Raw genomic sequence first — 26,843 nt, forward strand, 5'->3', positions numbered from 1 at the left:
TCTAGGCCCAGGTTTGGTTGGAGACCACAGCTCTAGCCCTGTAGCTCTCTAGGCCCAGGGTTGGTTGGAGACCACAGCTCTTGCCCTGTAGCTCTCTAGGCCCAGGGTTGGTTGGAGACCACAGCTCTTGCCCTGTAGCTCTCTAGGCCCAGGGTTGGTTGGAGACCACAGCTCTTGCCCTGTAGCTCTCTAGGCCCAGGGTTGGTTGGAGACCACAGCTCTTGCCCTGTAGCTCTCTAGGCCCAGGGTTGGTTGGAGACCACAGCTCTTGCCCTGTAGCTCTCTAGGCCCAGGGTTGGTTGGAGACCACAGCTCTAGCCCTGTAGCTCTCTAGGCCCAGGGTTGGTTGGAGACCACAGCTCTAGCCCTGTAGCTCTCTAGGCCCAGGGTTGGTTGGAGACCACAGCTCTAGCCCTGTAGCTCTCTAGGCCCAGGGTTGGTTGGAGACCACAGCTCTAGGCCCAGGGTTGGTTGGAGACCACAGCTCTTGCCCTGTAGCTCTCTAGGCCCAGGGTTGGTTGGAGAACACAGCTCTAGCCCTGTAGCTCTCTAGGCCCAGGGTTGGTTGGAGACCACAGCTCTAGGCCCAGGGTTGGTTGGAAACCACAGCTCTAGCCCTGTAGCTCTCTAGGCCCAGGGTTGGTTGGAAACCACAGCTCTAGCCCTGTAGCTCTCTAGGCCCAGGGTTGGTTGGAAACCACAGCTCTAGCCCTGTAGCTCTCTAGGCCCAGGGTTGGTTGGAGACCACAGCTCTAGCCCTGTAGCTCTCTAGGCCCAGGGTTGGTTGGAGACCACAGCTCTAGCCCTGTAGCTCTCTAGGCCCAGGGTTGGTTGGAGACCACAGCTCTAGCCCTGTAGCTCTCTAGGCCCAGGGTTGGTTGGAAACCACAGCTCTAGCCCTGTAGCTCTCTAGGCCCAGGGTTGGTTGGAGACCACAGCTCTAGCCCTGTAGCTCTCTAGGCCCAGGGTTGGTTGGAGACCACAGCTCTAGCCCTGTAGCTCTCTAGGCCCAGGGTTGGTTGGAGACCACAGCTCTAGCCCTGTAGCTCTCTAGGCCCAGGGTTGGTTGGAGACCACAGCTCTAGCCCTGTAGCTCTCTAGGCCCAGGGTTGGTTGGAGACCACAGCTCTAGCCCTGTAGCTCTCTAGGCCCAGGGTTGGTTGGAGACCACAGCTCTAGCCCTGTAGCTCTCTAGGCCCAGGGTTGGTTGGAGACCACAGCTCTAGCCCTGTAGCTCTCTAGGCCCAGGGTTGGTTGGAGACCACAGCTCTAGCCCTGTAGCTCTCTAGGCCCAGGGTTGGTTGGAGACCACAGCTCTAGCCCTGTAGCTCTCTAGGCCCAGGGTTGGTTGGAGACCACAGCTCTAGGCCCAGGGTTGGTTGGAGACCACAGCTCTTGCCCTGTAGCTCTCTAGGCCCAGGGTTGGTTGGAGACCACAGCTCTAGCCCTGTAGCTCTCTAGGCCCAGGGTTGGTTGGAGACCACAGCTCTAGGCCCAGGGTTGGTTGGAAACCACAGCTCTAGCCCTGTAGCTCTCTAGGCCCAGGGTTGGTTGGAAACCACAGCTCTAGCCCTGTAGCTCTCTAGACCCAGGGTTGGTTGGAGACCACAGCTCTAGCCCTGTAGCTCTCTAGGCCCAGGGTTGGTTGGAGACCACAGCTCTAGCCCTGTAGCTCTCTAGGCCCAGGGTTGGTTGGAGACCACAGCTCTAGCCCTGTAGCTCTCTAGGCCCAGGGTTGGTTGGAGACCACAGCTCTAGCCCTGTAGCTCTCTAGGCCCAGGGTTGGTTGGAGACCACAGCTCTAGCCCTGTAGCTCTCTAGGCCCAGGGTTGGTTGGAGACCACAGCTCTAGCCCTGTAGCTCTCTAGGCCCAGGGTTGGTTGGAGACCACAGCTCTAGGCCCAGGGTTGGTTGGAGACCACAGCTCTAGGCCCAGGGTTGGTTGGAGACCACAGCTCTAGGCCCAGGGTTGGTTGGAGACCACAGCTCTAGGCCCAGGGTTGGTTGGAGACCACAGCTCTTGCCCTGTAGCTCTCTAGGCCCAGGGTTGGTTGGAGACCACAGCTCTAGCCCTGTAGCTCTCTAGGCCCAGGGTTGGTTGGAGACCACAGCTCTAGGCCCAGGGTTGGTTGGAAACCACAGCTCTAGCCCTGTAGCTCTCTAGGCCCAGGGTTGGTTGGAAACCACAGCTCTAGCCCTGTAGCTCTCTAGGCCCAGGGTTGGTTGGAAACCACAGCTCTAGCCCTGTAGCTCTCTAGGCCCAGGGTTGGTTGGAGACCACAGCTCTAGCCCTGTAGCTCTCTAGGCCCAGGGTTGGTTGGAGACCACAGCTCTAGCCCTGTAGCTCTCTAGGCCCAGGGTTGGTTGGAGACCACAGCTCTAGCCCTGTAGCTCTCTAGGCCCAGGGTTGGTTGGAAACCACAGCTCTAGCCCTGTAGCTCTCTAGGCCCAGGGTTGGTTGGAGACCACAGCTCTAGCCCTGTAGCTCTCTAGGCCCAGGGTTGGTTGGAGACCACAGCTCTAGCCCTGTAGCTCTCTAGGCCCAGGGTTGGTTGGAGACCACAGCTCTAGCCCTGTAGCTCTCTAGGCCCAGGGTTGGTTGGAGACCACAGCTCTAGCCCTGTAGCTCTCTAGGCCCAGGGTTGGTTGGAGACCACAGCTCTAGCCCTGTAGCTCTCTAGGCCCAGGGTTGGTTGGAGACCACAGCTCTAGCCCTGTAGCTCTCTAGGCCCAGGGTTGGTTGGAGACCACAGCTCTAGCCCTGTAGCTCTCTAGGCCCAGGGTTGGTTGGAGACCACAGCTCTAGCCCTGTAGCTCTCTAGGCCCAGGGTTGGTTGGAGACCACAGCTCTAGCCCTGTAGCTCTCTAGGCCCAGGGTTGGTTGGAGACCACAGCTCTAGCCCTGTAGCTCTCTAGGCCCAGGGTTGGTTGGAGACCACAGCTCTTGCCCTGTAGCTCTCTAGGCCCAGGGTTGGTTGGAGACCACAGCTCTAGCCCTGTAGCTCTCTAGGCCCAGGGTTGGTTGGAGACCACAGCTCTAGCCCTGTAGCTCTCTAGGCCCAGAGTTGGTTGGAGACCACAGCTCTAGCCCTGTAGCTCTCTAGGCCCAGAGTTGGTTGGAGACCACAGCTCTAGCCCTGTAGCTCTCTAGGCCCAGAGTTGGTTGGAGACCACAGCTCTAGCCCTGTAGCTCTCTAGGCCCAGAGTTGGTTGGAGACCACAGCTCTAGCCCTGTAGCTCTCTAGGCCCAGAGTTGGTTGGAGACCACAGCTCTAGCCCTGTAGCTCTCTAGGCCCAGGGTTGGTTGGAGACCACAGCTCTAGCCCTGTAGCTCTCTAGGCCCAGAGTTGGTTGGAGACCACAGCTCTAGCCCTGTAGCTCTCTAGGCCCAGGGTTGGTTGGAGACCACAGCTCTAGCCCTGTAGCTCTCTAGGCCCAGAGTTGGTTGGAGACATCTGGTAACATTACATCTGATAGTGCTGCATTCCTCTGTAGCCTCTAGCTGTTGAAAGTAAGTTGTAGTACATAGAGGGAACCCAGATGACATGCTTCCCTGTAGCCCCCTAATCAAAGTTTGTTTGCGTACACAGATTTGCAGAAATGTTTGTGTTTCTAGCTCCAACTGGGCAGTAAGACCTAGCAAGAAAAAAATACAACGATAGATATATAATCCAGGTCGAGGTGAGAATTATTTAAGATACTGTTTGAAGATTAGGGTTTCAGATGTTTTCGGAAGATGGCCAGGGCTCTGCTGTCCTAGCTGAGCGGGAGCTGCCCTCCCGTAGGAGCAGGGTGACATGAGAACTTAGGAAGGTTAAAGACCAGGCGAGTTCCAGTGTTCTGGATAAGTTGCAGGACTTTGATGGCACAAGCAGGGAGCCCAGCCAACAGAGAGTAGCAGTAGTCCAGATGGGAGAGGACAAGTGTCTGGATTAGGACCTGCGCCACTTCCTGTGTGAGGTAGGGTTGTACTCTACGGATGTTGTAGAGCATGAACCTGCAGGAGCGGGTCACTGCTTTGATGTTTGCAGAGAACGTGAGGGTGTTCTCCAGGGTCACGCCAAGTTTCTTTGCACTCTGGGAGGGGGATACTGGAGTTGTCTACCATGATGGTCCGACTGTTGGCTTTACTACACGTAGATTCAAGATGGCTCCTAGTCAGGGCAGTAACACTTCCTAGCTGCATCATTCTCTATGGAATTACTCAAATGTAGATGCATAATGAATGCCTAGACAACATGTAGATTCAAGATGGAATCAAGTTAAATCAAAGACACATTCTAGCAGAATTTCTCCATATGGAAACCAACATAGTGGGCCTACCTTCTCTGTCCTGCCTGGGCCTCTGAGGAGGAGGGCTGCACTGACCTAGACAGGGAGAAAGGGCACCTACAGTAGTCAATATCAGGCAATGCCACAGATGCCTAACACCACTACACAGCCAAAGCAAAGTACTTACTCAACAATGTCCCAACTTCAACTCCAAAGTACAGTAATATATTCCCTATAATAGCTATATGGGGAGTGAGAGTATTTTGGTAAAAAGCTTCTGTTGTGATTTAAAATGATTTAGTTAGGCTTATTTGGTTATAGTGGCATCCAGTGGTAGTCGCTCGTCCCATACACTTTACAGGCTTGGATAGTGGTAGAAAACAGTGAGGTAAGCATGTGAAGAGACCGAGACACAGTACTGTTAACAACACAGCAGGGTCTGGTAACTGGTTACCTGGCTGAGACAGACAACGAAGACTGAACACTGGATTCCACACACAAAGCACCCTACTGCAGAGGCAAAGTGTGAGCAGACAAATAAAATTGTCCGGGAGAAAAATAATATCCCATTGTGAAATAATGTTTTTTTATCCTATGGAAATACCAGTTGATGTAAATCGGTCTATGGGTTCATTTGCATAATTTAAAGGAACTAAATTGGTGTGTATTCGTTATGCATCTCATTTATCACATGCACACAGCATACAGACAGAGAGAACGGAAAAACCGTCAGACAACGCTTTTATAAGCCCAATCATAACGCAACCATTCTAAATGAAATCGTGTGTTTAAAAAAGTTTTGGGGCCATGATTAAAAAAGTGTGCTTCTCATTTTAAGAAATTATAGTTTATCAACATTTTAAGCTAAATGTTCTGATCAGATTCATTGCTTTTTAAGTATTTTATTGTAGTCTAGACCTACTGGTTGTATGAATTTGGGATCCATCGTCCCACAACTGTTTCTGGAGTCTGTTTGGGCTATTTCTTTCTCGACAAGTTGACCAATTGAATAGGTCAACTTTTCTACTATGGGGCAAAAGTAGATTAACTTAGGCTCATAGGCGGCGCGTCCATACGGTTAGGGGAAGCTTTCCCCAAGTAATTATATAGCCTACTTCTGTCTATACATAAATAAATACAATCATTCAAAATAGGCTACGAAAGCATGATTTGAACACAGAGGATCATTAGCTTGTTTTAAACCGCATTGCCTACAGTTGGAAAGGCAGGCAGCGCATGTAATTTGGGCAACGCGCGTGAGTTATACCAAATAGACGATTGTTGAGTTGCAACTGCCAGCGAAAAGTAGAGGCCCAGCCAGGCATATTGCAATATTTAAAAAATGTAAATCGCGGGGAAAAAATACGTTTGGAAAGCAAATGGCTCTTGCTGTAAAGAGAACACAATTTAAAAAACAAATCTGCTTTTTAATTAATCAAAATTCTCACCTTAATTGATCGAACAACAGTAGGCCTATAGCCTATCTTATTGGCACCAGTGGAAAGCATCGGCCATATTCCCGGTGAGTGAGCACTGTGCATATTCACCATCATTGTTGGGTGTTTAGACAATAATTTCCCCCTCCAGTTTAGATGAACGTCATATTCTATTCGTCTCCCCCCCTTCTCATAAGCCTTATATACACAACCGTTCAAAAGTTTGTGGTCACTTAGAAATAGCCTTGTTTTTGAAAGAAACGCTCATTTTTTGTCCATTAAAATAACAAATTGATCAGAAAGTGTGCACAGTGTACAGATTGTTAATGTTGTAAATGACTATTGTAGCTGGAAACGGCTGGTTTTCAATGGAATATCTACATAGGCGTACAAAGGCCCATTATCAGCATTCATCACTTGTGTTCCAATGGCACGTTGTATTAGCTATTCCAAGTTTATAATTTTAAAAGGCAAATTGATCATTAGAAAACCCTTTTGCAATTAAGTTAGCACAGCTGAAAACTGTCGTTCTGATTAAAGAAGCAATAAAACTGGCCTTCTTTAGACTAGTTGAGTATCTGGAACATCCGCATTTGTGGGTTCGATTCCAGGCTCAAGATGTCCAGAAACAAATAACTTTCTTCTGAAACTTGTCAGTCTATTCTTGTTCTGAGAGATGAAGGCTATTTCATGCGAGAAATTGCCAAGAAACTGAAGATCTTGTACAATGCTGTGTACTACTCCCTTCACAGAACAGCACAAACTGTCTCTAACTAGAATAGATCGAGGAGTGGGAGGCCCCGGTGCACAACTGAGCAAGAGGACAAGTACATTAGTGTCTAATTTGAGAAACAGATGCCTCACAAGTCCTCAACTGGCAGCTTCATTAAATAGTACCCGCAAAACACCAGTCTCGACAGTGAAGAGGTGACTCCGGGATGCTGGCCTTCTAGGCAGAGTTGCAAAGAAAAGCTATATCTCAGACTGGCCAATAAAAATAAAATATTAAGATGGCCAAAATAACACAGACACTGGACAGAGGAACTCTGCCTAGAAGGCCAGCATCCCGGAATCTCCTCTTCCCTGTTGACGTAGAGACTGGTCGCACCCCCAACACAAACTCTGTCCGCAATAATGCTATTTAAGACAGCATATCACACTACGCCCTCTCCCCACACTTTAACCTTTTCATGATCGTAACTTAAGCTCGAGTGTATGAACGTAAAAGGATTTCCTTTCCCTGAACTGTCAGCTGCCTAACTTCCTCTTCCCCCCCCCCCCCCCCACCCCACCCGAAACTCAAACAGGCTCTAGTCTTGCTGCATATCAAAACGTCTATATTTACTGTAAGTAGTATTCTGGGCTGTCTGACCTACAAATGACAGAAGCAGTAAAAAGCAACATTCTTAGAAAAACAAGTGTCATACAAAGCAATGGCAGCACTAATAAACAGAATTTACCGAGAGAATGGAAAACAGCTTCTGTCTATGGCCATCAGACTGCTAAACAGCCATCACTAACACAGAGAGGCTGTTGCCTACATTGAGACCCAATCACTGGACACGTAATAAATGGATCACTAGTCACTTTAAACAATGCCACTTTAATAATGTTTACATATCTTACATTACTCATATCATGTGCATATACTGTATTTTATACCATCTACTGCACCTCGTCTATGCTGCTCGGCCATATACTTACATGTACATATTCACCCCTTTAAATGTGTGTGTATTAGGTAGTTGTTGGGGAATTGTTAGATTACTTGTTAGATATTACTGCACTGTCAGAACTAGAAGCACAAGCATTTTGCTAAACATCCTCTAACCATGTGTATGTGACCAATAAAATGTTATTTGAATTTAAAGTATGAGTTTATAGAATGAAAGAAGCACAATTGACTCATCAACAGTCAATCCCATCAGTCAGGTAAGGGTTCAATGAAAACATACACACAGTAAGGAACATACAACAGCTACACAAATGTAATGTACTATATAGCCTGTGTATCACTACACAGGCCCACGAGGCCAAGCAACTCCAGGTCTCAAGCTAATGAAAGCACACTATAGTCCAAAGGAAAATACTGTGAACGCGTACTTACCAGTGAAATGTGTTGTAATGGAAGTAGACCAAACCAAGGCCATATAAAAAGCCAGCATTCTTGAGAGAGGGAGAAAAAACATTAGTGGCAGGAACATTTAGTCTATTTCTCAAACAGCATTGGTAAAAAAATAAAAAAATAATAATAATAATTAAATAAAAAAATTAAAGATACCATGTCTGAACAACACCGATTACTCAGTCAAGTTTCAACAACAAAAAGGACACTTCACATCCCTCTAGGATTCATCTGGGATTTTGTTGTGATATTTGCAGAGGGGGGGGGGACACTTCACAATCCCTCTAGGATTTATCTGGGATTTTGTTGTGATATTCGCAGAGGGGGGGGACACTTCATTTCGCAGTGCCAATTGACATTTTTGCATTGCAATATGCAAAGATACAATTTGTCACGAAAAAGCACAAAATGTAGATGGTTTTATTGTTTTATGAGGAAACAGTGCTGTGATTAGTCAAGTTTGCAGGCCCTTGCATAGCATAATATGAAGGGAATTGTTGATTTTGCCCACAAAAAATGATAATGCAATCCTGGAGGGATTGATATCACTAACATACAGTCCTGACTGAGTCATCTAAATGGAAAGTGTTTAGTTGGCCTAGTCAAAAAAACAGTAGCTCCTCATCCCTCTCAGGATTAAAGTGCATTCTATGCCCATAAGGTCAATGGCAGAGTAGAGGCCTAAATACCTACTGCAGTTCGTTTCCAAAGAGTGAAATTCAGAGGTTACCATTGTGTCCCAGTAATTCACCTTTCAGAGGTTACCATTGTGTCCCAGTAATTCACCTTTCAGAGGTTACCATTGTGTCCCAGTAATTCACCTTTCAGAGGTTACCATTGTGTCCCAGTAATTCACCTTTCAGAGGTTACCATTGTGTCCCAGTAATTCACCTTTCAGAGGTTACCATTGTGTCCCAGTAATTCACCTTTCAGAGGTTACCATTGTGTCCCAGTAATTCACCTTTCAGAGGTTACCATTGTGTCCCAGTAATTCACCTTTCAGAGGTTACCATTGTGTCCCAGTAATTCACCTTTCAGAGGTTACCATTGTGTCCCAGTAATTCACCTTTCAGAGGTTACCATTGTGTCCCAGTAATTCACCTTTCAGAGGTTACCATTGTGTCCCAGTAACTCACCTTTCAGAGGTTACCATTGTGTCCCAGTAATTCACCTTTCAGAGGTTACCATTGTGTCCCAGTAATTCACCTTTCAGAGGTTACCATTGTGTCCCAGTAATTCACCTTTCAGAGGTTACCATTGTGTCCCAGTAATTCACCTTTCAGAGGTTACCATTGTGTCCCAGTAATTCACCTTTCAGAGGTTACCATTGTGTCCCAGTAATTCACCTTTCAGAGGTTACCTTTATGACTCAGTAATTCACCTTGGAGGTTACCATTGTGCCATAGTTTCACATGACACTTTAGTACCGGTATCAGTCACAACTGAAAGCCTCTAACCACAGAACCTCCAACTCATACAGACATACCAATCAACCAGAAAACAAATGTCATTTTCAATACCAATCAGATGTAAATGTTCTTAATAAGAATTAAATTTTTTGGGGGTGAGAGGAAGAGAGTGGATCAGACAGAGAGCATGGCTGAGTTAGGAGGAGAGAGGAGAGGATCAGACAGACAGCATGGCTGAGGAGTTAGGAGAGGAGCAGACAGACAGCATGGCTGAGGAGTAAGGAGGAGAGGAGCAGACAGACAGCATGGCTGAGGAGTAAGGAGGAGAGAGGATCCGACAGAGAGCATGGCTGAGGAGTTAGGAGGAGAGAGGAGAGGATCCGACAGCATGGCTGAGGAGTTAGGAGGAGAGGGGAGAGGATCCGACAGACGGCATGGCTGAGGAGTTAGGAGGAGAGAGGACCAGAGACAGCATGGCTGAGGTCAATATCATTACATGAGGTCAATATCATTACATTTGACTTTTTAGATTTGAATGTATGCATTAATGAATCAATTATTTAAATCACACAGTCAATTTGACAAACTGTTTCCCTTCCATTTGGGACTTATTTTATTGATCAACAACATCTGCATAGAAGAAGCAATCTGTTATTTTATAAAAGTCTGCGCTGTCTCTTTAAGACCCATTACATCTCAGACACAGACAGACAGCGAGGCTCGAGCTAAGATGATCTTGACTGGGAAAGAGGTGAGGCGGGGGAGATGAAGTGAATGAATAAAGTTATGTTATAATGGACATTGTTTTGCGAACAGTAATTAAATATTTTCAACATTTCTACATACATTATTAGAGTTGAACTTCTGTGCAGCGTAACTGATGCAGCCCAGACTCCCAGTGAGTGCAGTGGTTCCTCAGGACAGACAGACTCTAGCCTCTAGAACTAGCTATGAGTAAGTGGAGCAGGCGATAAGGGGACATCGGCTGCTCTGACAGACTTGATCCTCTCTCTCAATCAGTAGACGACGTGAGACACATTTGACAGAAGTACCGAAAGCAACAAACATTTCAGTACCAAACCGTTTTTCAGGTTCTAGCATCGGAAAAAGTACAGAAGTTTCAGTATACCATGCAACACCAGTAATAATTCATCGATACGCATCGGTCCCCAGAGTAAGACGATGTGAGAGTTGAGAAAGTGAGAGAGGATGCGTGAGTCTGAGTAAGAATGTTTCTGACAGCCTGCCAGCCTATCCTTCACATTCACCTCACGTATCCCATGAGACAGACAGACTCAGTCAATGTTTTGACCATTTCTTCCACAGACTCAGGGAGTATAGCCTACCTCCCTGCTCCTCCCAGTCTCAGCATAGCTCAGTCAAGTCCTCTACCCCAGACCTGGCTCCTCGCCAACAGTCTCACACTCAAGCTCCAACCCTACACCCCAGCTTCAGCCCTCTGCCCAGTCCCAGGTAGCCCTTCCTTACTTCAGTCTAAAGCCACAGCCCTTTCTCCCAGGCAGCCCCAGAACCCGAACCGCAGCCCGGGAGAGATCATCAAACACTTCCCCAGCTCTGCAGCAGTGAACAGGGGCAGAAACACAACGCTGTCTGTCCCCATCACGGTCATATCCCAAACACCTCATCTCCACTCACACGCCAATGGGCACCACGGCAGACTGGAACTAACATCCATCCTCCTCTTATCCACCCACACTGGGCAGGGAGAGGACACACCGCATGATAAGAGCTGGTGGCTGGCCTGGCCGGGTCAAACGGTCGACTGAATATGACCCTGGAGAACAGCTTCCCTGGTCTAACACCATTCCTTTATGAACAGACAGGCATCGTCAAGGTGGTTGTATGCAGTTGAATGCCAAGACAACAAGGGATCAGCAGTCGACAGCTAGATCTACTTGGACACATGGTGTTTCAGAAAGTAGCAATTCGACAGCTAGATCTACTAGGACACATGGTGTTTCAGAAAGTAACAGTCGACAGCTAGATCTACTAGGACACACGGTGTTTCAGAAAGTAGCAGTCGACAGCTAGATCTACTAGGACACACGGTGTTTCAGAAAGAAGCAATTCGACAGCTAGATCTACTAGGACACACAGTGTTTCAGAAAGAAGCAATTCGACAGCTAGATCTACTTGGACACACGGTGTTTCAGAAAGTAGCAATTCGACAGCTAGATCTACTTGGACACACGGTGTTTCAGAAAGTAGCAGTCGACAGCTAGATCTACTTGGACACATGGTGTTTCAGAAAGTAGCAGTCGACAGCTAGATCTACTTGGACACGTGGTGTTTCAGAAAGTAGCAGTCGACAGCTAGATCTACTTGGACACGTGGTGTTTCAGAAAGTAGCAGTCGACAGCTAGATCTACTTGGACACGTGGTGTTTCAGAAAGTAGCAGTCGACAGCTAGATCTACTAGGACACACGGTGTTTCAGAAAGTAGCAGTCGACAGCTAGATCTACTAGGACACATGGTGTTTCAGAAAGTAACAGTCGACAGCTAGATCTACTAGGACACATGGTGTTTCAGAAAGTAGCAGTCGACAGCTAGATCTACTAGGACACACGGTGTTTCAGAAAGTAACAGTCGACAGCTAGATCTACTTGGACACATGGTGTTTCAGAAAGTAGCAATTCGACAGCTAGATCTACTAGGACACATGGTGTTTCAGAAAGTAGCAGTAGACAGCTAGATCTACTAGGACACATGGTGTTTCAGAAAGTAACAGTCGACAGCTAGATCTACTAGGACACATGGTGTTTCAGAAAGTAACAGTCGACAGCTAGATCTACTTGGACACATGGTGTTTCAGAAAGAAGCAATTCGACAGCTAGATCTACTTGGACACATGGTGTTTCAGAAAGAAGCAATTCGACAGCTAGATCTACTTGGACACATGGTGTTTCAGAAAGTAGCAGTCGACAGCTAGATCTACTAGGACACATGGTGTTTCAGAAAGTAGCAGTCGACAGCTAGATCTACTTGGACACATGGTGTTTCAGAAAGTAGCAGTCGACAGCTAGATCTACTAGGACACACGGTGTTTCAGAAAGTAGCAGTCGACAGCTAGATCTACTTGGACACATGGTGTTTCAGAAAGTAGCAGTCGACAGCTAGATCTACTTGGACACATGGTGTTTCAGAAAGTAGCAGTCGACAGCTAGATCTACTTGGACACATGGTGTTTCAGAAAGTAGCAGTCGACAGCTAGATCTACTAGGACACACGGTGTTTCAGAAAGTAGCAGTAGACAGCTAGATCTACTTGGACACATGGTGTTTCAGAAAGTAGCAGTCGACAGCTAGATCTACTTGGACACACGGTGTTTCAGAAAGTAGCAGTCGACAGCTAGATCTACTAGGACACACGGTGTTTCAGAAAGTAGCAGTAGACAGCTAGATCTACTTGGACATACGGTGTTTCAGAAAGTAGCAGTCGACAGCTAGATCTACTTGGACACATGGTGTTTCAGAAAGTAGCAGTCGACAGCTAGATCTACTAGGACACACGGTGTTTCAGAAAGTAGCAGTCGACAGCTAGATCTACTAGGACACATGGTGTTTCAGAAAGTAGCAGTCGACAGCTAGATCTACTAGGACACACGGTGTTTCAGAAAGAAGCAATTCGACAGCTAGATCTACTAGGACACATGGTGTTTCAGAAAGTAGCAGTAGACAGCTAGATCTACTTGGACACACGGTGTTTCAGAAAGTAGCAGTCGACAGCTAGATCTACTTGGACACATGGTGTTTCAGAAAGTAGCAGTCGACAGCTAGATCTACTAGGACACACGGTGTTTCAGAAAGAAGCAATTCGACAGCTAGATCTACTAGGACACATGGTGTTTCAGAAAGTAGCAGTAGACAGCTAGATCTACTTGGACACATGGTGTTTCAGAAAGTAGCCACTCACCTTCCAGTAGTCCGACTGTAAACTGTAGTACCTCTGATATGCAGATAATGCTGAGAGGAGAGACCAGTTAGTGAACAGATCAGAACAATACTGTAACAATTAGCCTACATTACATCATCTTCATCCACTCAACACAATCTTATGGTGGCACTACCTCATCAGCAATACAGGCCAAATACAACCCAAAGCATAACAATAAACAGCTCTTCCAACTTAAACACTCAAGCATGAATACACACAAACTACATTTCTTCAAGAAACTCCTCCAGACTTGTAGTCATATAAAGCCCAGAGCCATCCGCAAACAATGGCAGTGGAATTACATAACGGCAGAGAAGACTCAGACTATCTGTGTGACAACAGAGACAGCAGAGCACGCCACACACCAACATAACTGCCTACTATTATTTGTAATTTTCCAGACACTTTTTACAGGGTTTGGGAAGAATAAGAGTGTAGTCTGTCTGGCAGCTGCTGCTACTTTTAAAGGACAAATTCCAACACCGAAATCCTACATTCTGCCAAACATACAATTTCAAAAGCATTGTTATTACTAAATTAAGGATGTCATCTGGTGTAGACTGTGTGTGTGTAGACTGTGTGTGTGTAGACTGTGTGTGTGTAGACTGTGTGTGTGTGTGTGTGTGTGTGTGTGTGTGTGTGTGTACTTATACGTTTGATCACCTTTTGGATAGTTCTCCAGGAGAAGATTGAAGTGGCCCAGCTGACAGAACATCTCTGGCTCTACTTTCCCTTCTGACTTCAGGATGGCAGAGTCATAGCAGATTACAGCCTACGGGGAGAGGGGGAGAGGGGAGGGAGAGGGGATGTGGAGAGGGAGAGGGGGCGAGGGGAGAGGGGGAGAGGGGATGTGGAGAGGGAGAGGGGAGAGGGGAGAGAGGCGAGGGGGAGAGGGGGAGAGGGGGAGAGGGGAGAGGGAGGGGGAGAGGGGGAAATCATTTCAACACCCCGTATTAAAAATGGTGGCCTAAAGAAGGCCCCAACTTTTAGAAGTCCACACTAAATCAGTTTGAGCTTATAGGCCTAAGTCTCCTAAAAACTCTGCACGTTGGTTGCGGTCTGTCTAATAACAAAACATCCTGATGAGGAACATATGAAAAGAATAACAGCCATCTAATGTGTTACAAAACAGCAACTACAAGTCCCTAAAATAACTTGATCATCACCGAACCATATCGCTGTACCTCTCATAAAAATAGATACAGGTTTATGGCAGGTCGCCCCAGACACACAGGTGTCCCCTCCTACCTTTCAGTGGGAGGGTGCATTGCAAAGCTTTCACCGCCCAAGTAATTTGGCAAGGTGACAAGCCAAGGCTCCCATGCCAAAGTTGGGGTTATAGTCTGGCAAAATGTAAATAACAGCCACACAAAATCACCACCACAGACTTTCAAAGAGGGAAGAGGGAGGTGTGCCTACCCAGTTTGGCTGAGAGCCAAATGAGAGAGAGCAGCACCTAGAAACAGGCAGTGAGCTGGAGGATGGAGATTCACTGGCTGAATAAAAAGTATGTGCACCCCAGCTGTATATCACCAGGACCAGTGGCCGGGATATAGCCTATCCACTCAGAGAGAGAAAAGGGAGCAGTTCGCTCGAGCCATTTCAAATCCTCCAACTTGATATCAAAACAACATTTGTTAGGTATGTTATCACAGTGCAGGAGCAATGGCATTCCAGGAACCAGGGTAAAGCGGTGGTCATGTGTTCCTCATTAGACGCACAATGTAGAGCAGGTGACACTGTAGAGCTGTATTGACTACGAGGGGGATCTCAGAGTCAGTCAGGCAGCCAAAGGTGTCAGACAGAGTGAGTGAAAAGAGAGAAAAATAAAGGAGAAAGAGAGAGAGGTCAGTGCAGTCCTGAGGGGAGACCGAGACACACAGACAGCATAGTCTCAATCGTCACACCACAGCCCTGTCTCATCCATTCAGATCTAGCCAGCCAGACACAGACATCCCAGACACTGTGCTACAGGATCACTCAAGACCTGACTGAAGCAGACAGTGGCTGATATGAACCAGACAAATGTCACCCCTTTCCCCCCCCAAACACCCCCCCACCCCAAAAAAAACACACCATTCCAGGTCACCCCTTCCCCCCCAATAACACGCCAATGCAGTCACCCCTTTCCCCCCCAAATAACACACCATTGCAGGTCACCCCTTTCCCCCCCAAATAACACGCCATTGCAGTCACCCCTTCCCCCCCAAATAACACACCAATGCAGTCACCCCTTTCCCCCTCAAATAACACGCCATTGCAGGTCACCCCCCCCCCCCCCAGAGCACTATTTGACCACCCTATGGGGGCTATATTTCCCATATACCCCTGGGTACAGGGCTCTGTCCTGAGTTGCCAGATGAAGAGAGCCAACCGTCCAATCAGGCACTGCAGCTAGGCTCCATAGCATGAGATGCCAGCCTAATGAAGAACAGGGAACCAATAGGAGGGCATGAACTATGGTCCCACAGAAATGTTCAAACTTCCTCGACATGCTGCAATTCTATTGCAGGGTAAAAAATATATATACTTTCAGGCAAGCAGGCAAAGGTACATCAAATCAAACTTACAGGCCCTTCCCAACAATGCAGAGAGAGAGAAAATAGAGAAATAATAGAAAATGATATCTAAAAAAAAAAAGATGTATTTAATAGAACAGTGAAACGCGTACAGTAATAATAAAAATGCATAAAATGCACAGTGTGTGATAACTTTGCCAAACACAGGGAACCAGTACAGAGTCGATGTGCAGGGGCAGGGTCTAAAATGAACAGCCTGCGGGTTGATTTTGGCATTGGCGGGTAAGCTATCCATTCACCAGCCACGTTGGCGGGTGTTCAGGGCTCCACAGTTTGAGCATTTATTGAATAAAATAAAAGTCAAGTATGATCACATTTATAGTCAAATAAATGCTGCAGTAGCTGTTTAAGTATTTCCTCCGTTTTATTTTATAGCTGGTAAATGAAAGTCAAACTACGAATCCTGTATAGCCTATTCCACCTGGCACTGCAACTGCCTGGCTGGGGGATCTGTGCACACGTAAAGAGCTGAGTGAAAGATTCCTTTTTATAAGCCCTGTAAGCCCTGTGAACAGGCATAAAATTTAGTCTAATTGACTTGGCTATTTACAATGTTTTGATCACAACATTTGTTGATTTTCGGTTTGAGTTTCAACTGCAAGGGAAGAGAAGACAATGCTGCTACTAGTCGGACTCAATCTCAACGGCACAAACACGACTCAGGTAACACAAATATAAACATAGCATGTCAAGTGTTGGTCCCATGTCTCACGAGCTGAAATAAAAGATCCCAGAAATGTTCCATATGCACAAAAAGCTTATTAATCTCAAATGTTGAGCACAAATTTGTATACGTCGCTGTTAGTGAGCGTTTCGCAAAGATAATCCCTCTGACAGGTCAGGTGTGGCATGGCAGGAAGCTGATTAAACAGCATGAACACTACACAGGTGCAACTTGTGCTGGGGACAATAGAAGGCCACTAAAATGTGCAGTTTTGCCACACAACTGCAGTTCTGTTCAACAGAGCTGTTGCGGGCAAATTGAAAATAAATGTCTCTACCATAAGCCACCTATAAAAACATTTTTTTAGAATTTGGCAGTACATCCAACCGGCCTCACACCCATAGACCACGTGTAACCACGCCAGCCCAGGACCGTCAAATCTAGCATTTACACCTGCGGGATCATCTGAGGGGGGGGGGTTGAGAAGTAGTTCTGTCTGTAATAAAGCCCTTTTGTGGACATTCTGACTCTGACCCGCAAAAACCCAGTCTCAACGTCAACAGTGAAGAGGTGACTCCAGGATGCTGGCCTTCTAGGCAGAGTTGCAAAGAAAAAGCCATCTCTCAGACCAGTCAATAAAAATAAAAGATTAAGATGGGCAAAAGAAAACACAGACACGGGACAGAGGAACTCTGCCTAGAAGGCCAGCTTCCCGGAGTCGCCTCTTAACTGTTGACGTTGAGGCTGGTGTTTTGCAGGTACTATTTAATGAAGCTTCCAGTTGAGGACTTGTGAGACATCTGTTTCTCAAACTAGACACTCTAATGTACTTGTCCTCTTGCTCAGTTGTGCACCGGGGCCTCCCACTCCTCCTTCTATTCTGGTTAGAGATAGTTTGCGCTGTTCTGTGAAGGGAGTAGTACACAGCGTTGTACGAGATCTTCAGTTTCTTGGCAATATTATAAAAATGTGAAATTTCAGAATAAGAAGAGAGAATTATTTATTTCAGCTTTTATTTCTTTCATCACATTCTTAGTGGGTCAGAAGTTTACAAATTAGTATTTGGTAGCATTAGCTTAAAATTGTTTAACTTGGGTCAACCGTTTTGGGTAGCCTTCCACAAGCTTCCCACAATAAGTTGAGTGAATTTTGGCCCATTCCTCCAGACAGAGCTGGTTTAACTGAGTAAGGTTTGTAGGCCTCCTTGCTCGCACACGCTTTTCAGTTCTACCTACAAATTTTCTAATGGGATTGAGGTCAGGGCTTTGTGATGGCCACTCCAATACCTTGACTTTGTTGTCCTTAAGCCATTTTGACACAACTTTGGAAGAATGCTTGGGGTCATTGTCCATTTGGAAGACCCATTTGCAACCAAGCCTTAACTTCCTGACTGAGGTCTTGAGATGTTGCTTCAATATATCCACATAATTTTCTTCCCTCTTGATGCCATCTATTCTGTGAAGTGCACCAGTTCCTCCTGCAGCAAAGCACCCCTACAACATGATGCTGCCACCCCCATGCCTCACGGTTGGGATGGTGTTCTTCAGCTTGCATGCCTCCCCCTTTTTTCCTCTAAACATAATGATGGTCATTATGGCCAAACAGTTCTATTTTTGTTTCATCAGACCAGAGGACATTTATCAAAAAAGTATGATCTTTGTCCCCATGTGCAGGTGCAAACCGTAGTCTGGCTTTTTTATAGCGGTTTTGGAGCAGTGGCTTCTTCCTTGCTGAGAGGCCTTTCAGGTTATGTCAATATAGGACTCGTTTTACTGTGGATATAGATGCTTTTGTACCTGTTTCCTTCAGTATCTTCACAAGGTCCTTTGCTGTTGTTCTGGAATTGATTTGCACTTCTCGCACCAAAGTACGTTCATCTCTAGGAGACAGAACGCATCTCCTTCCTAAGCAGTATGACGGCTGCGTGGTCCCATGGTGTTTATACTTGCATGCTGTGGTTTGTACAGATGAACGTGGTACCTTCAGGCATTTGGAAATTGCTCCCAAACATGAACGAGACTTGGAGGTCTACCATTTATTTTTCTGAGGTCTTGGCTGATTTCTTTTGATTTTCCCATGTCAAGCAAAGAGGCACTGAGTTTGAAGGTAGGCCTTGAAATACATCCACAGGTACACCTCCAATTGACTCAAATTATGTCAATTAGCCTATCAGAAGCTTCTAAAGCCATGACATCATTTTCTGGAATTTTCCAAGCTGTTTAAAGGCACAGTCAACTTAGTGTATGTTCTGACGCACTGGAATTGTGATACAGTGAATTATAAGTGAAATAATCTGTCTGTAAACAATTGTTGGAAAAAAGTTTCTGTCATGCACAAAGTAGATGTCCTAACCGACTTTACAAAATTAGTTTGTTAACAAGAAATTTGTGGAGTGGTTGAAAAACAAGTTTTAATGACTCCAACCTAAGTGTATGTAAACTTCCGACTTCAACTGTACATATACACATAATAGTTTTTTTTATATCGCACCTCGCGCGCACATTCAGTAATACCATATACATGGTCCTGCCATGGTACAGAAACAGTATGAACATCTGGATACCATCCAAACTACTAACAACGCCAAGTCAACTAATTAAATGTCTGTCAAATGTCCAAGCAAAGCAAGCTACTATGGTATCTCCAAACATGCCCTAATAAAAGGGTAGCCTACATCAAGCTTACCCGTCCTGCTTGTCCATCCATTGGCATGACAAAACAACAGTTGACAGTTTCTATAACAGGAACTAGTGCACACAGTACAGTAACCAAACAAAGCCTTCCAATCCAGGGCAACACTTTCACATCCCCCTCTCTCCCCCCCTTTCTGGAGCAGGTCCAGAGCTGGCTAACACTGTTTTCATGCCTTAATTATCAGCTGAAAGCCGGCCATGTGCCAAGAGAGGAGGGTTTAAAAAAAAGGAAAGTGAAGTGGTGTACTGGCTGGATGCCAAGTGGTCCAACGTCCCCGCCCAATAATGTTTGTACCATGTTATGTTGCTACCATGTTGTGTTGCTGCCTTGCTATGTTGTCGTCTTAGGTCTCTCTTCATGTAGTGTTGTCTCTCTCGTTGTGTGTTTTGTCCTATTTATATTGTATTTATTTATTTATTTTAATCCTAGCCCCCGTCCCCGCAGGAGACCTTTTGCCAGGCCGTCATTGTAAATAAGAATTTGTTCTTAACTGACTTGCCAAGTTAAATAAAGGTGAAATAAAAAATGAATTGACCTGTCTTTAGCTCCAGCAGAGCTCTCTCTGCCCTGCATGGTGCCGGGCCCGCCAGAGCCCCCTGTGACTTAGCAATATGACTACTGATTATACCAGAGACATTACTCATCTCCTCACAGATCATTACTCAACCAGTCAAATATATATTACAGGCCTCATATTAATGTAGTGTTACATTCTGAAGTTGATGGAGTTAGGTCAATGGTTTTCAACATGGTGGGTCAGACTCAGAACCCCGCGGTGGGCTTGTCTTGGGTCCTGCCACGGAGTGGTTTCTTTGATGTGTTACAAGACGTCACAATGCTTCAGATTGGTCATCATAACACACTGAATTGCCATTAACCATGAGGGAAGTGGTAGCCTTACTACTAACTCCCAGCTAACTAGTTGTACATATAAAAAGCAAAACATTTATAAACCAAATGTTTCCATGCAAACACTAAAATAATAAACACTAAAAACCTACACTAGGCTGTGAGTGAACTAGCCTACAAAATACACTGCATAGGAAATCCGCGCCATGCATGGTGTTGTCATAGAAACCAACAACTTTGATTGATGATTATTTCATTTGGCTCCCAGCGCAAAATCTGGGAGGGACACTGTGGCAAGTTCTAGGCAGCTCAACAGATTCTCCATTTTCAATAACCCTGTATGCTCAATGGCAAATCACATTTCATTGGTCACATACACTCGCATTAACATCTGCTAACCATGTGTATCAAAATGCTTGTGCTTCTAGTTCCGACAGTGCAGTAATATCTAACAATTCCTCAACAACTACCTAATACACACAAATCTAAATGGGTGAATGAGAATATGTACATATAAGTATATGGATGAGCGATGGCCGAGCGGCATAGGCAAGGTGCAATAGATGGTATAAAACACAGTATATACATATGATATGAGTAATGTAAGATATGTAAACATTATTAAAGTGGCATTATTTAAAGTGGCATTGTTTAAAGTGACTTGTGATCCATTTACTAAAGTGGCCAGTGATTGGGCCATTCTTTTACTGAACAAAAAGTCAATATATAAAGGACAAAAAGGAGCAGTAGACCATTAAGTAACAGGCCTTCATCAGCCATGCGTCTGTAGGTAACCTAGTACCGGTAGTAAGTGTGGAGTCCGCCAGCCTCGCCTCCCCTCCCCCACGACTAGCTCTGATCAAACAGCACTTTATTTGAGCTTGACAGTTATTTGACGGGACAGTTCCAATATGAATGGGACATTTGAGCTATGAAGTCTGTTGCCAACACATAAAAAAAAAAAGTTGTTTGTTGTTGCTTATTAGCAGGCATTCCTGTATGTAAATGATGTAAAAACAATAACAAAGCTGTCTCCCTGCCCCTGGTTTGGTAGAAAGCGGAGTGATGCGGCTGGAGAACTCTAACCACTCAAATTCAGAGAGAGAGCTATGGATGCAAGGACTGACCATCCATGATATCAAAATTATAGTTTTAACTATGTTTTGAGGCTATATAGTGTTTGATTACCTATTGTTTGTTAACAGAGTAAAACAAGCTTAAATTTGGGTTCCGATGGGATACGACAGTTGAACTAAGCTCATGAGGTGTTAAGTTAAATTCTTCAAGAATCATATAATTATTTTATAAGTCCAAAATGGGATATAGTAACTTCTGATTGCCCCTTTAATATGAAGTAGCTAGCTACCATGTAATTGTGTTACGGTATAAGTGCATGGTGACTGGTGATTAGTATTGCACGGTATACTGAAACATCAGTACTTTTTCCGATACTAGAACACAACATTTTTGTTACTTTCAGGACTTCTGTCAAATGTGTCTCCCGTCATACACGGATTGAGAGGATGAAGTCTGTCTAGTAATTTGTCCGAGTCTTCTCAATGGGGCAGCAGTAAGCTACCCAGGCTACTTGCGCTTGCAGCTGACACAGCCACTTTTGAGAAGCAAACGAGAGAACAGAAAAAGCCAACAGCATGGTTTCTAACGAAAACATACCTCCACGCATTATACTCATGTGACAGAGGGTATCACGTCCGCTGCATGCACAGTTGATGAGCATATTTCTCGAGTCAGTTGTTCGAATGGAGCTAGCTAGTGTGTTCATGTTTCCAAGTTTCAAACATGTTCTCAAATGCCATTGAAATGTCAGCAGCGGTATGACAACCAGCACATTCATGAGCATGCAATACGGCTTTCCTCAGTACGAAAGCCTTGACCACTCACTGATGTCAGACTCAGCATGTTCATGGGGCTGATATCGCTGGTCCAAATATCAGTCGTGAAGCTAATAGCAGTGACGCTATTACTATGTAACTCCGGTAGGGCAACATCTGAAAAATAGCGCACTTGTTAGTGTGTACCGGTACTCGAACATTTTGCGAAAGCCAACATCACCCACGACAGAGAACGGTTGATTGTCAAGGGCAATGAATTCCATTATCTTGGCGTTAATGGACTTCACCTTTGAGTTGTCTCGCTGAAATGTTCTTACTCTTTCAAATGCTCGACTTGTTGACTGCTCGATCCACACAGCAGACATTGTGGGCTATGTTAGGAATGCTGTGTTGCACGTGTAGCGCAAAATTTTATGTGGTGCCATTACGTCATGTACCTACGTTATATAGGTATGCACGTCAGCTTTGACATCGGTTTTGCACATCAATCGCCGTTAAACTAGACATCGGGTTGATGTTGGCATTTTTAGCTAATATTGTCCGATTCCAATATGTTCACCCCTAACATACACTAAGGAATTTGTGAAAATGCTATAGTAATACAGAGTAGGAAAGTGGACGTGCGTTTGGACAATTAATAGACGCTGAAGCAAATAAAACCTAATAAAAACATCTGTCTCATCCAAGACTAGAGTCTACGCCATAGCCAATCAGAGCTACAGTAGACCTTTATTTGCCACACAGGCCTGCCATCATTCACTTTGAACTAGACTGTGTGTTTACAGGCAGTAACAACAGCGTGACTTTACATCATTAGAACACATTCGTCAAAAGCCACAAAATACACCTGAATGGATTTCTGCAAATATGTAATTACCACTTGGGAGTCCTCTTACATTTGGGAACTTTACAGTCCTATTGATCAAACAACCATGAAAAAGGTAGGCTCTCGCTCCCTCAGTCATGCATATCAACAACAAGATCAACAACTAATGCTAGACAGAGAAAGATGAGCTCAAATCTAATGAAAGAACATTACATAAACCCTCAAAATTGCACTGAAACGATGGGGAATTGTAGCCTACTCGTCCTTCTGCAGCCTGGCTGACAACAGTACATGCTTGTCCCAACCAAGCACCCAAAGTTAACTTGCTACAGTATTTCCAAACACAAATGAGACAACACCTCACTCTGACCATTTTACTCACCCTAGCAGAGCTGGTTAGGCTGTTTACATGTTATCTAGAGCGTTCTTGACTAACTATTACTTTCTTTGCCTACGTTTACTAACACCGGTTGGTCATATTCAGTGGGTGTTGCGCTTTTGTAAATTCATCAGTTATTCTGTGCTCTTGCACACTCAGACGAGAGTGCTTTGAAATAGGAGTAGATAGCGAGAGTGAATTGGCAAAAGCAAGCGATATATATGCTAACGGGATAAGAGTTGTTCAAGTTCTTGCTAGCTAACCAAATGACACCTGCATCTCTAGCTGAGTATAGTATAGCCACCAAAAAAACAATATGAGGGGGAAAAGTGTCACTCACCCACTCCTCCAATGACATGACATGTAGCTAATGTTAGGCTCCATGTTTTTAGCTTGCTACATAAATAGATGTGCTAGCCTATTAGCCACGTTATGACTGATCTTATGACAGATCTTTGCCTTTGCTAGTTTGATTGTATTGACATTCCCAGCCTTAGTTACATTATTCCATTTTTTTTCAAAAATATTGACCCATTAAAACTCAAACAGTGCATCCTAATGGAGGCAGCAAACAATGTACCAGGCCAGCTGTGATTTTCAACCTGATAGCAATATTTTGGACTACCAAGAAAAGCATTTTTATTTTGCCTTTATTTAACTAGGTAGGCCAGTTGAGAACAAGTTCTCATTTACAACTGCGACCTGGCCAAGATAAAGCAAAGCAGTGCGACACAAACAACACAGAGTTACATATGGAATAAACAAACGTACAGTCAATAACACAATAGTAAAAAATGTATATACAGTGTGTGCAAATGAGGTAAGATTAGGGAGGTAAGGCAATAAATAGGCCGTAGTGGCGAAGTAATTACACTTTAGCAATTAAACACTGAAGTGATAGAGTGTTGGTGAATTAAATGTATTGGTGAATTATATTAATCAAGCATTGAAATACATCCATCTATTCTTCCAACAATACCTTAGTGTATGTCATGGAATGTTGAGGAAAACAGAACCTATTATTAAAACCTCTTATAAAGTTGGTTTTGTAGCATAAACTGGGAAATGTATATTTTTGACTGATATGATTGTCTGTTTCATATCTGCAAAGTAGTTAAAACGCCATCAGTTCCACTTTAAGGAACGAACATTAGTATGTAGCCTACTGCCATGTGCAAATTGCTGTGCTTATAATGAGATTAAATAATAGTTTTATCAACATTTTAAGCTAAAAGTTCTGTTCTATTGCATCAGCATCATTAGTTTCCCATTTTTGGCAGATGTAGCCTAGGCCTACTGGTAGTATGAATTTAGGATCCATCTTCCCACAACTGTCCCCGAGTTGGTTTGGAATAGCATATTTCTTTCTCGCACATAACGAAAAACTGACCAATAGAATGTTAACTTTTCTACTATGGGGGAATAGTAGATTGACATAGGTTAGTGATTTTGCTGTTCATTACTGGTCTTGATGGCTGAGGAAAAGTAAATGTGGCAGTTATTCTAACATGTTTAAATGCGCATCTGAATTTGGTCAGGACGCACGCAGTTGCATCCTACAACTGCATGTTCTGTTAAAATTAATTACGATCATCGAAATGTGACTTGGGTCATTATGAGCACCGTGGGTGGACGCCATAATCAGGTTACGCACCCAATGCATTTCTCAAATGTCCTGTAACGTTAGTTAAATTAAAATGATGCCGGACAAATGTCCGGAGCCACTTTAACAAGATACAACTATACTTCATACTGACTGGAAAGGGAATTCATTAACGTAATATCCACCCACTTGTACGCCTGGCTTCTGGCTAATGGAAGGGGATTGTGGTTAAATGTCCAGCAGGTCCCTGACACTTATTCCAGATATGCACGAATCAGGAGTGACAGCGGAGGGGCGACTCTGGTCCTATCTGTGACATACCTTTAACAGTAAGGTCTTCGTTCTGGCGCCATCTTCATGAAGCCTCTGAAATCCAAATAGTGAACTGCAAGCAGAGGACAACACAGGCGGTTCCGTATTACTTGGGACATATACTTCGTTTTAAAGACTTTAATGTACGAAAACTCAATAGACAAAAACGTAGACAAAGAAAGCAAATGCATTGCTCATTTGCTAACCTGTCAATTTCGACCAAGCTTTCTCTCTCCTGCGCTGTTAGCTTCGGAAAGTCCAATTCGATTTCATTCGCTTTTCCCGCCGCCATTTTCTTTTCCTCATCGCCAGCAGTGCCGAGACTTCGAGCAGCAGCGGCGTCGAGCGACACTCCGCACGATTTCATAGAAAATGAACAGGGAAGCGGCGACAAACTCCACCAAAATATAAGAACGAAAGTACACCACGGTATGTAGGACTGAAAACGTAGCTAGCTCAGCCGAGTGATTGCCAAATCCTGAAGGAAAACAAGACCCGTCCAAAAAAGCCTTATCGCATGATTGTACACAAAATACTAAATGTATGTAATTGCCAAATAATGCATGGAGTAGAGTTGATGCCGGTTTTTACGATAGGACGTTATTTGGTAATATAGTAAACTTCCCCCCACACCAACTCAAAGTTGTTGTAAATGTGTCACATAGGCGAATGCACGCCGCCACCGTAGGAACGCCCTCTCCTCACTGTGACCAACGAATGTATCTGTGTGTAATCATGTGACTTAATTTTTCTTGGGTGTCGTTCCTCACACACATGAATAACAAACCCTCAACTTTACGCAGTTCCACAGCTTCTTTCGATTGGTTTCCCATGTTGCATTGTGATTAGTATTACGTATTTGTAGGTCTACTTTGAGGTATCTTATTGGTTAAGGTGTCCTTTTCAAGGGTTGCCAGTATGGTTAGTGATAATTTGGGATCCTTGGGGCATCCCTACACTAACCCTAAATCTAACTAACCTTTACTATAAACTTTTAACAACCCTTACTTAAAAAAAATGTTTTTATTTAACTAGGAAAGTCTAGTTACCTAACCCTAACGTTAACCCTTACCATGACCATTTGAAATCTAAACTACATGGGGTATGGACGTCCCAAGGATTCTGGAGAGCATGGATGGGAGGGGGTACAGGTCAGTTGGTTGCCAAGGGTTATGCATGAATGCTGCAGTGTTGCTATTACTATTTTATCTGATGTTATTGCTTTATTATCACTGTTTGCAATAACAATGTAGTGTGTGATTTACAAAATGATAGTTTGTAATAGTTCAGAGAATGCCAAGAGTTTACAAAGCTGTCATCAAGGCGAAGGGTGGCTACATTGAACAATATAAAATATATTTTGATTTGTTTAAAACTTTTTTGGTTACTACATGATTCCATATGTGTTATTTCGTAGTTTGATGTCTTCACTATTATTCTACAATGTAGAAAATAGTATAAATAAAGAAAAACCCTTGAATGAGTAGGTGTGTCAACTTTTGACTTGTACTGTATATAAGTGCTATGTGTTACAAGTGTTAGCATAGACTAATGTGTTTATTTTTGCAAGATGCCATTGCCATTGTAGGCAAAACATATGCCAAACTAGAACTTGCCAGAAAGGCATTTCACTGTACTTGTGCACGTAACAGTAAAACTTGAAGCTTCTCTAAATGGTCTGATGCTGGAGTACTCATATGGGAGCTGACTAAACATGCCCATCACAACACAACAGGCCTTGGGGAGTTGGGGTTGTTACCAATGTTCAACTCATAATGACATAAGGTGAAGATTTGGGTAATTGGATGAAGTATATGGGGAGCCTTGATCCTGCTGGCTGTTGTTGTTGTTGTCTCCTGCAGACGATGTGGCTTCGTCCATCAGACT

At 44.7% G+C, this 26,843-nt stretch overlaps 1 protein-coding gene across 7 annotated transcripts in view; it reads right to left on the minus strand.

Moving 5' to 3' along the window:
- LOC139547138 (lysine-specific demethylase 6A-like) overlaps window positions 1–25,667 on the minus strand; it is a 107,523-nt gene extending 81,856 nt beyond the window's left edge. For 2 of the 7 annotated variants that reach the window (XM_071356170.1, XM_071356166.1), the window contains exons 1-6: window positions 25,163–25,667; window positions 24,966–25,029; window positions 13,861–13,969; window positions 13,177–13,226; window positions 7,816–7,874; window positions 4,324–4,368 (exon numbers count right to left, since the gene is read on the minus strand). In XM_071356170.1, coding sequence (XP_071212271.1) covers window positions 4,324–4,368; window positions 7,816–7,874; window positions 13,177–13,226; window positions 13,861–13,969; window positions 24,966–25,029; window positions 25,163–25,323 — 488 coding nt within the window. In that variant the 5' untranslated portion in view covers window positions 25,324–25,667. The remainder of the gene's footprint in view (window positions 1–4,323; window positions 4,369–7,815; window positions 7,875–13,176; window positions 13,227–13,860; window positions 13,970–24,965; window positions 25,030–25,162) is intronic. The other 5 variants (XM_071356171.1, XM_071356167.1, XM_071356168.1 and 2 more) reach the window with 4 other exon arrangements.
- Between the last annotated feature and the right edge of the window lie 1,176 nt (window positions 25,668–26,843).

The sequence above is a fragment of the Salvelinus alpinus genome, chromosome 20 (assembly GCF_045679555.1).
Source record: "Salvelinus alpinus chromosome 20, SLU_Salpinus.1, whole genome shotgun sequence".
Classification (NCBI taxonomy): domain Eukaryota; kingdom Metazoa; phylum Chordata; class Actinopteri; order Salmoniformes; family Salmonidae; genus Salvelinus; species Salvelinus alpinus.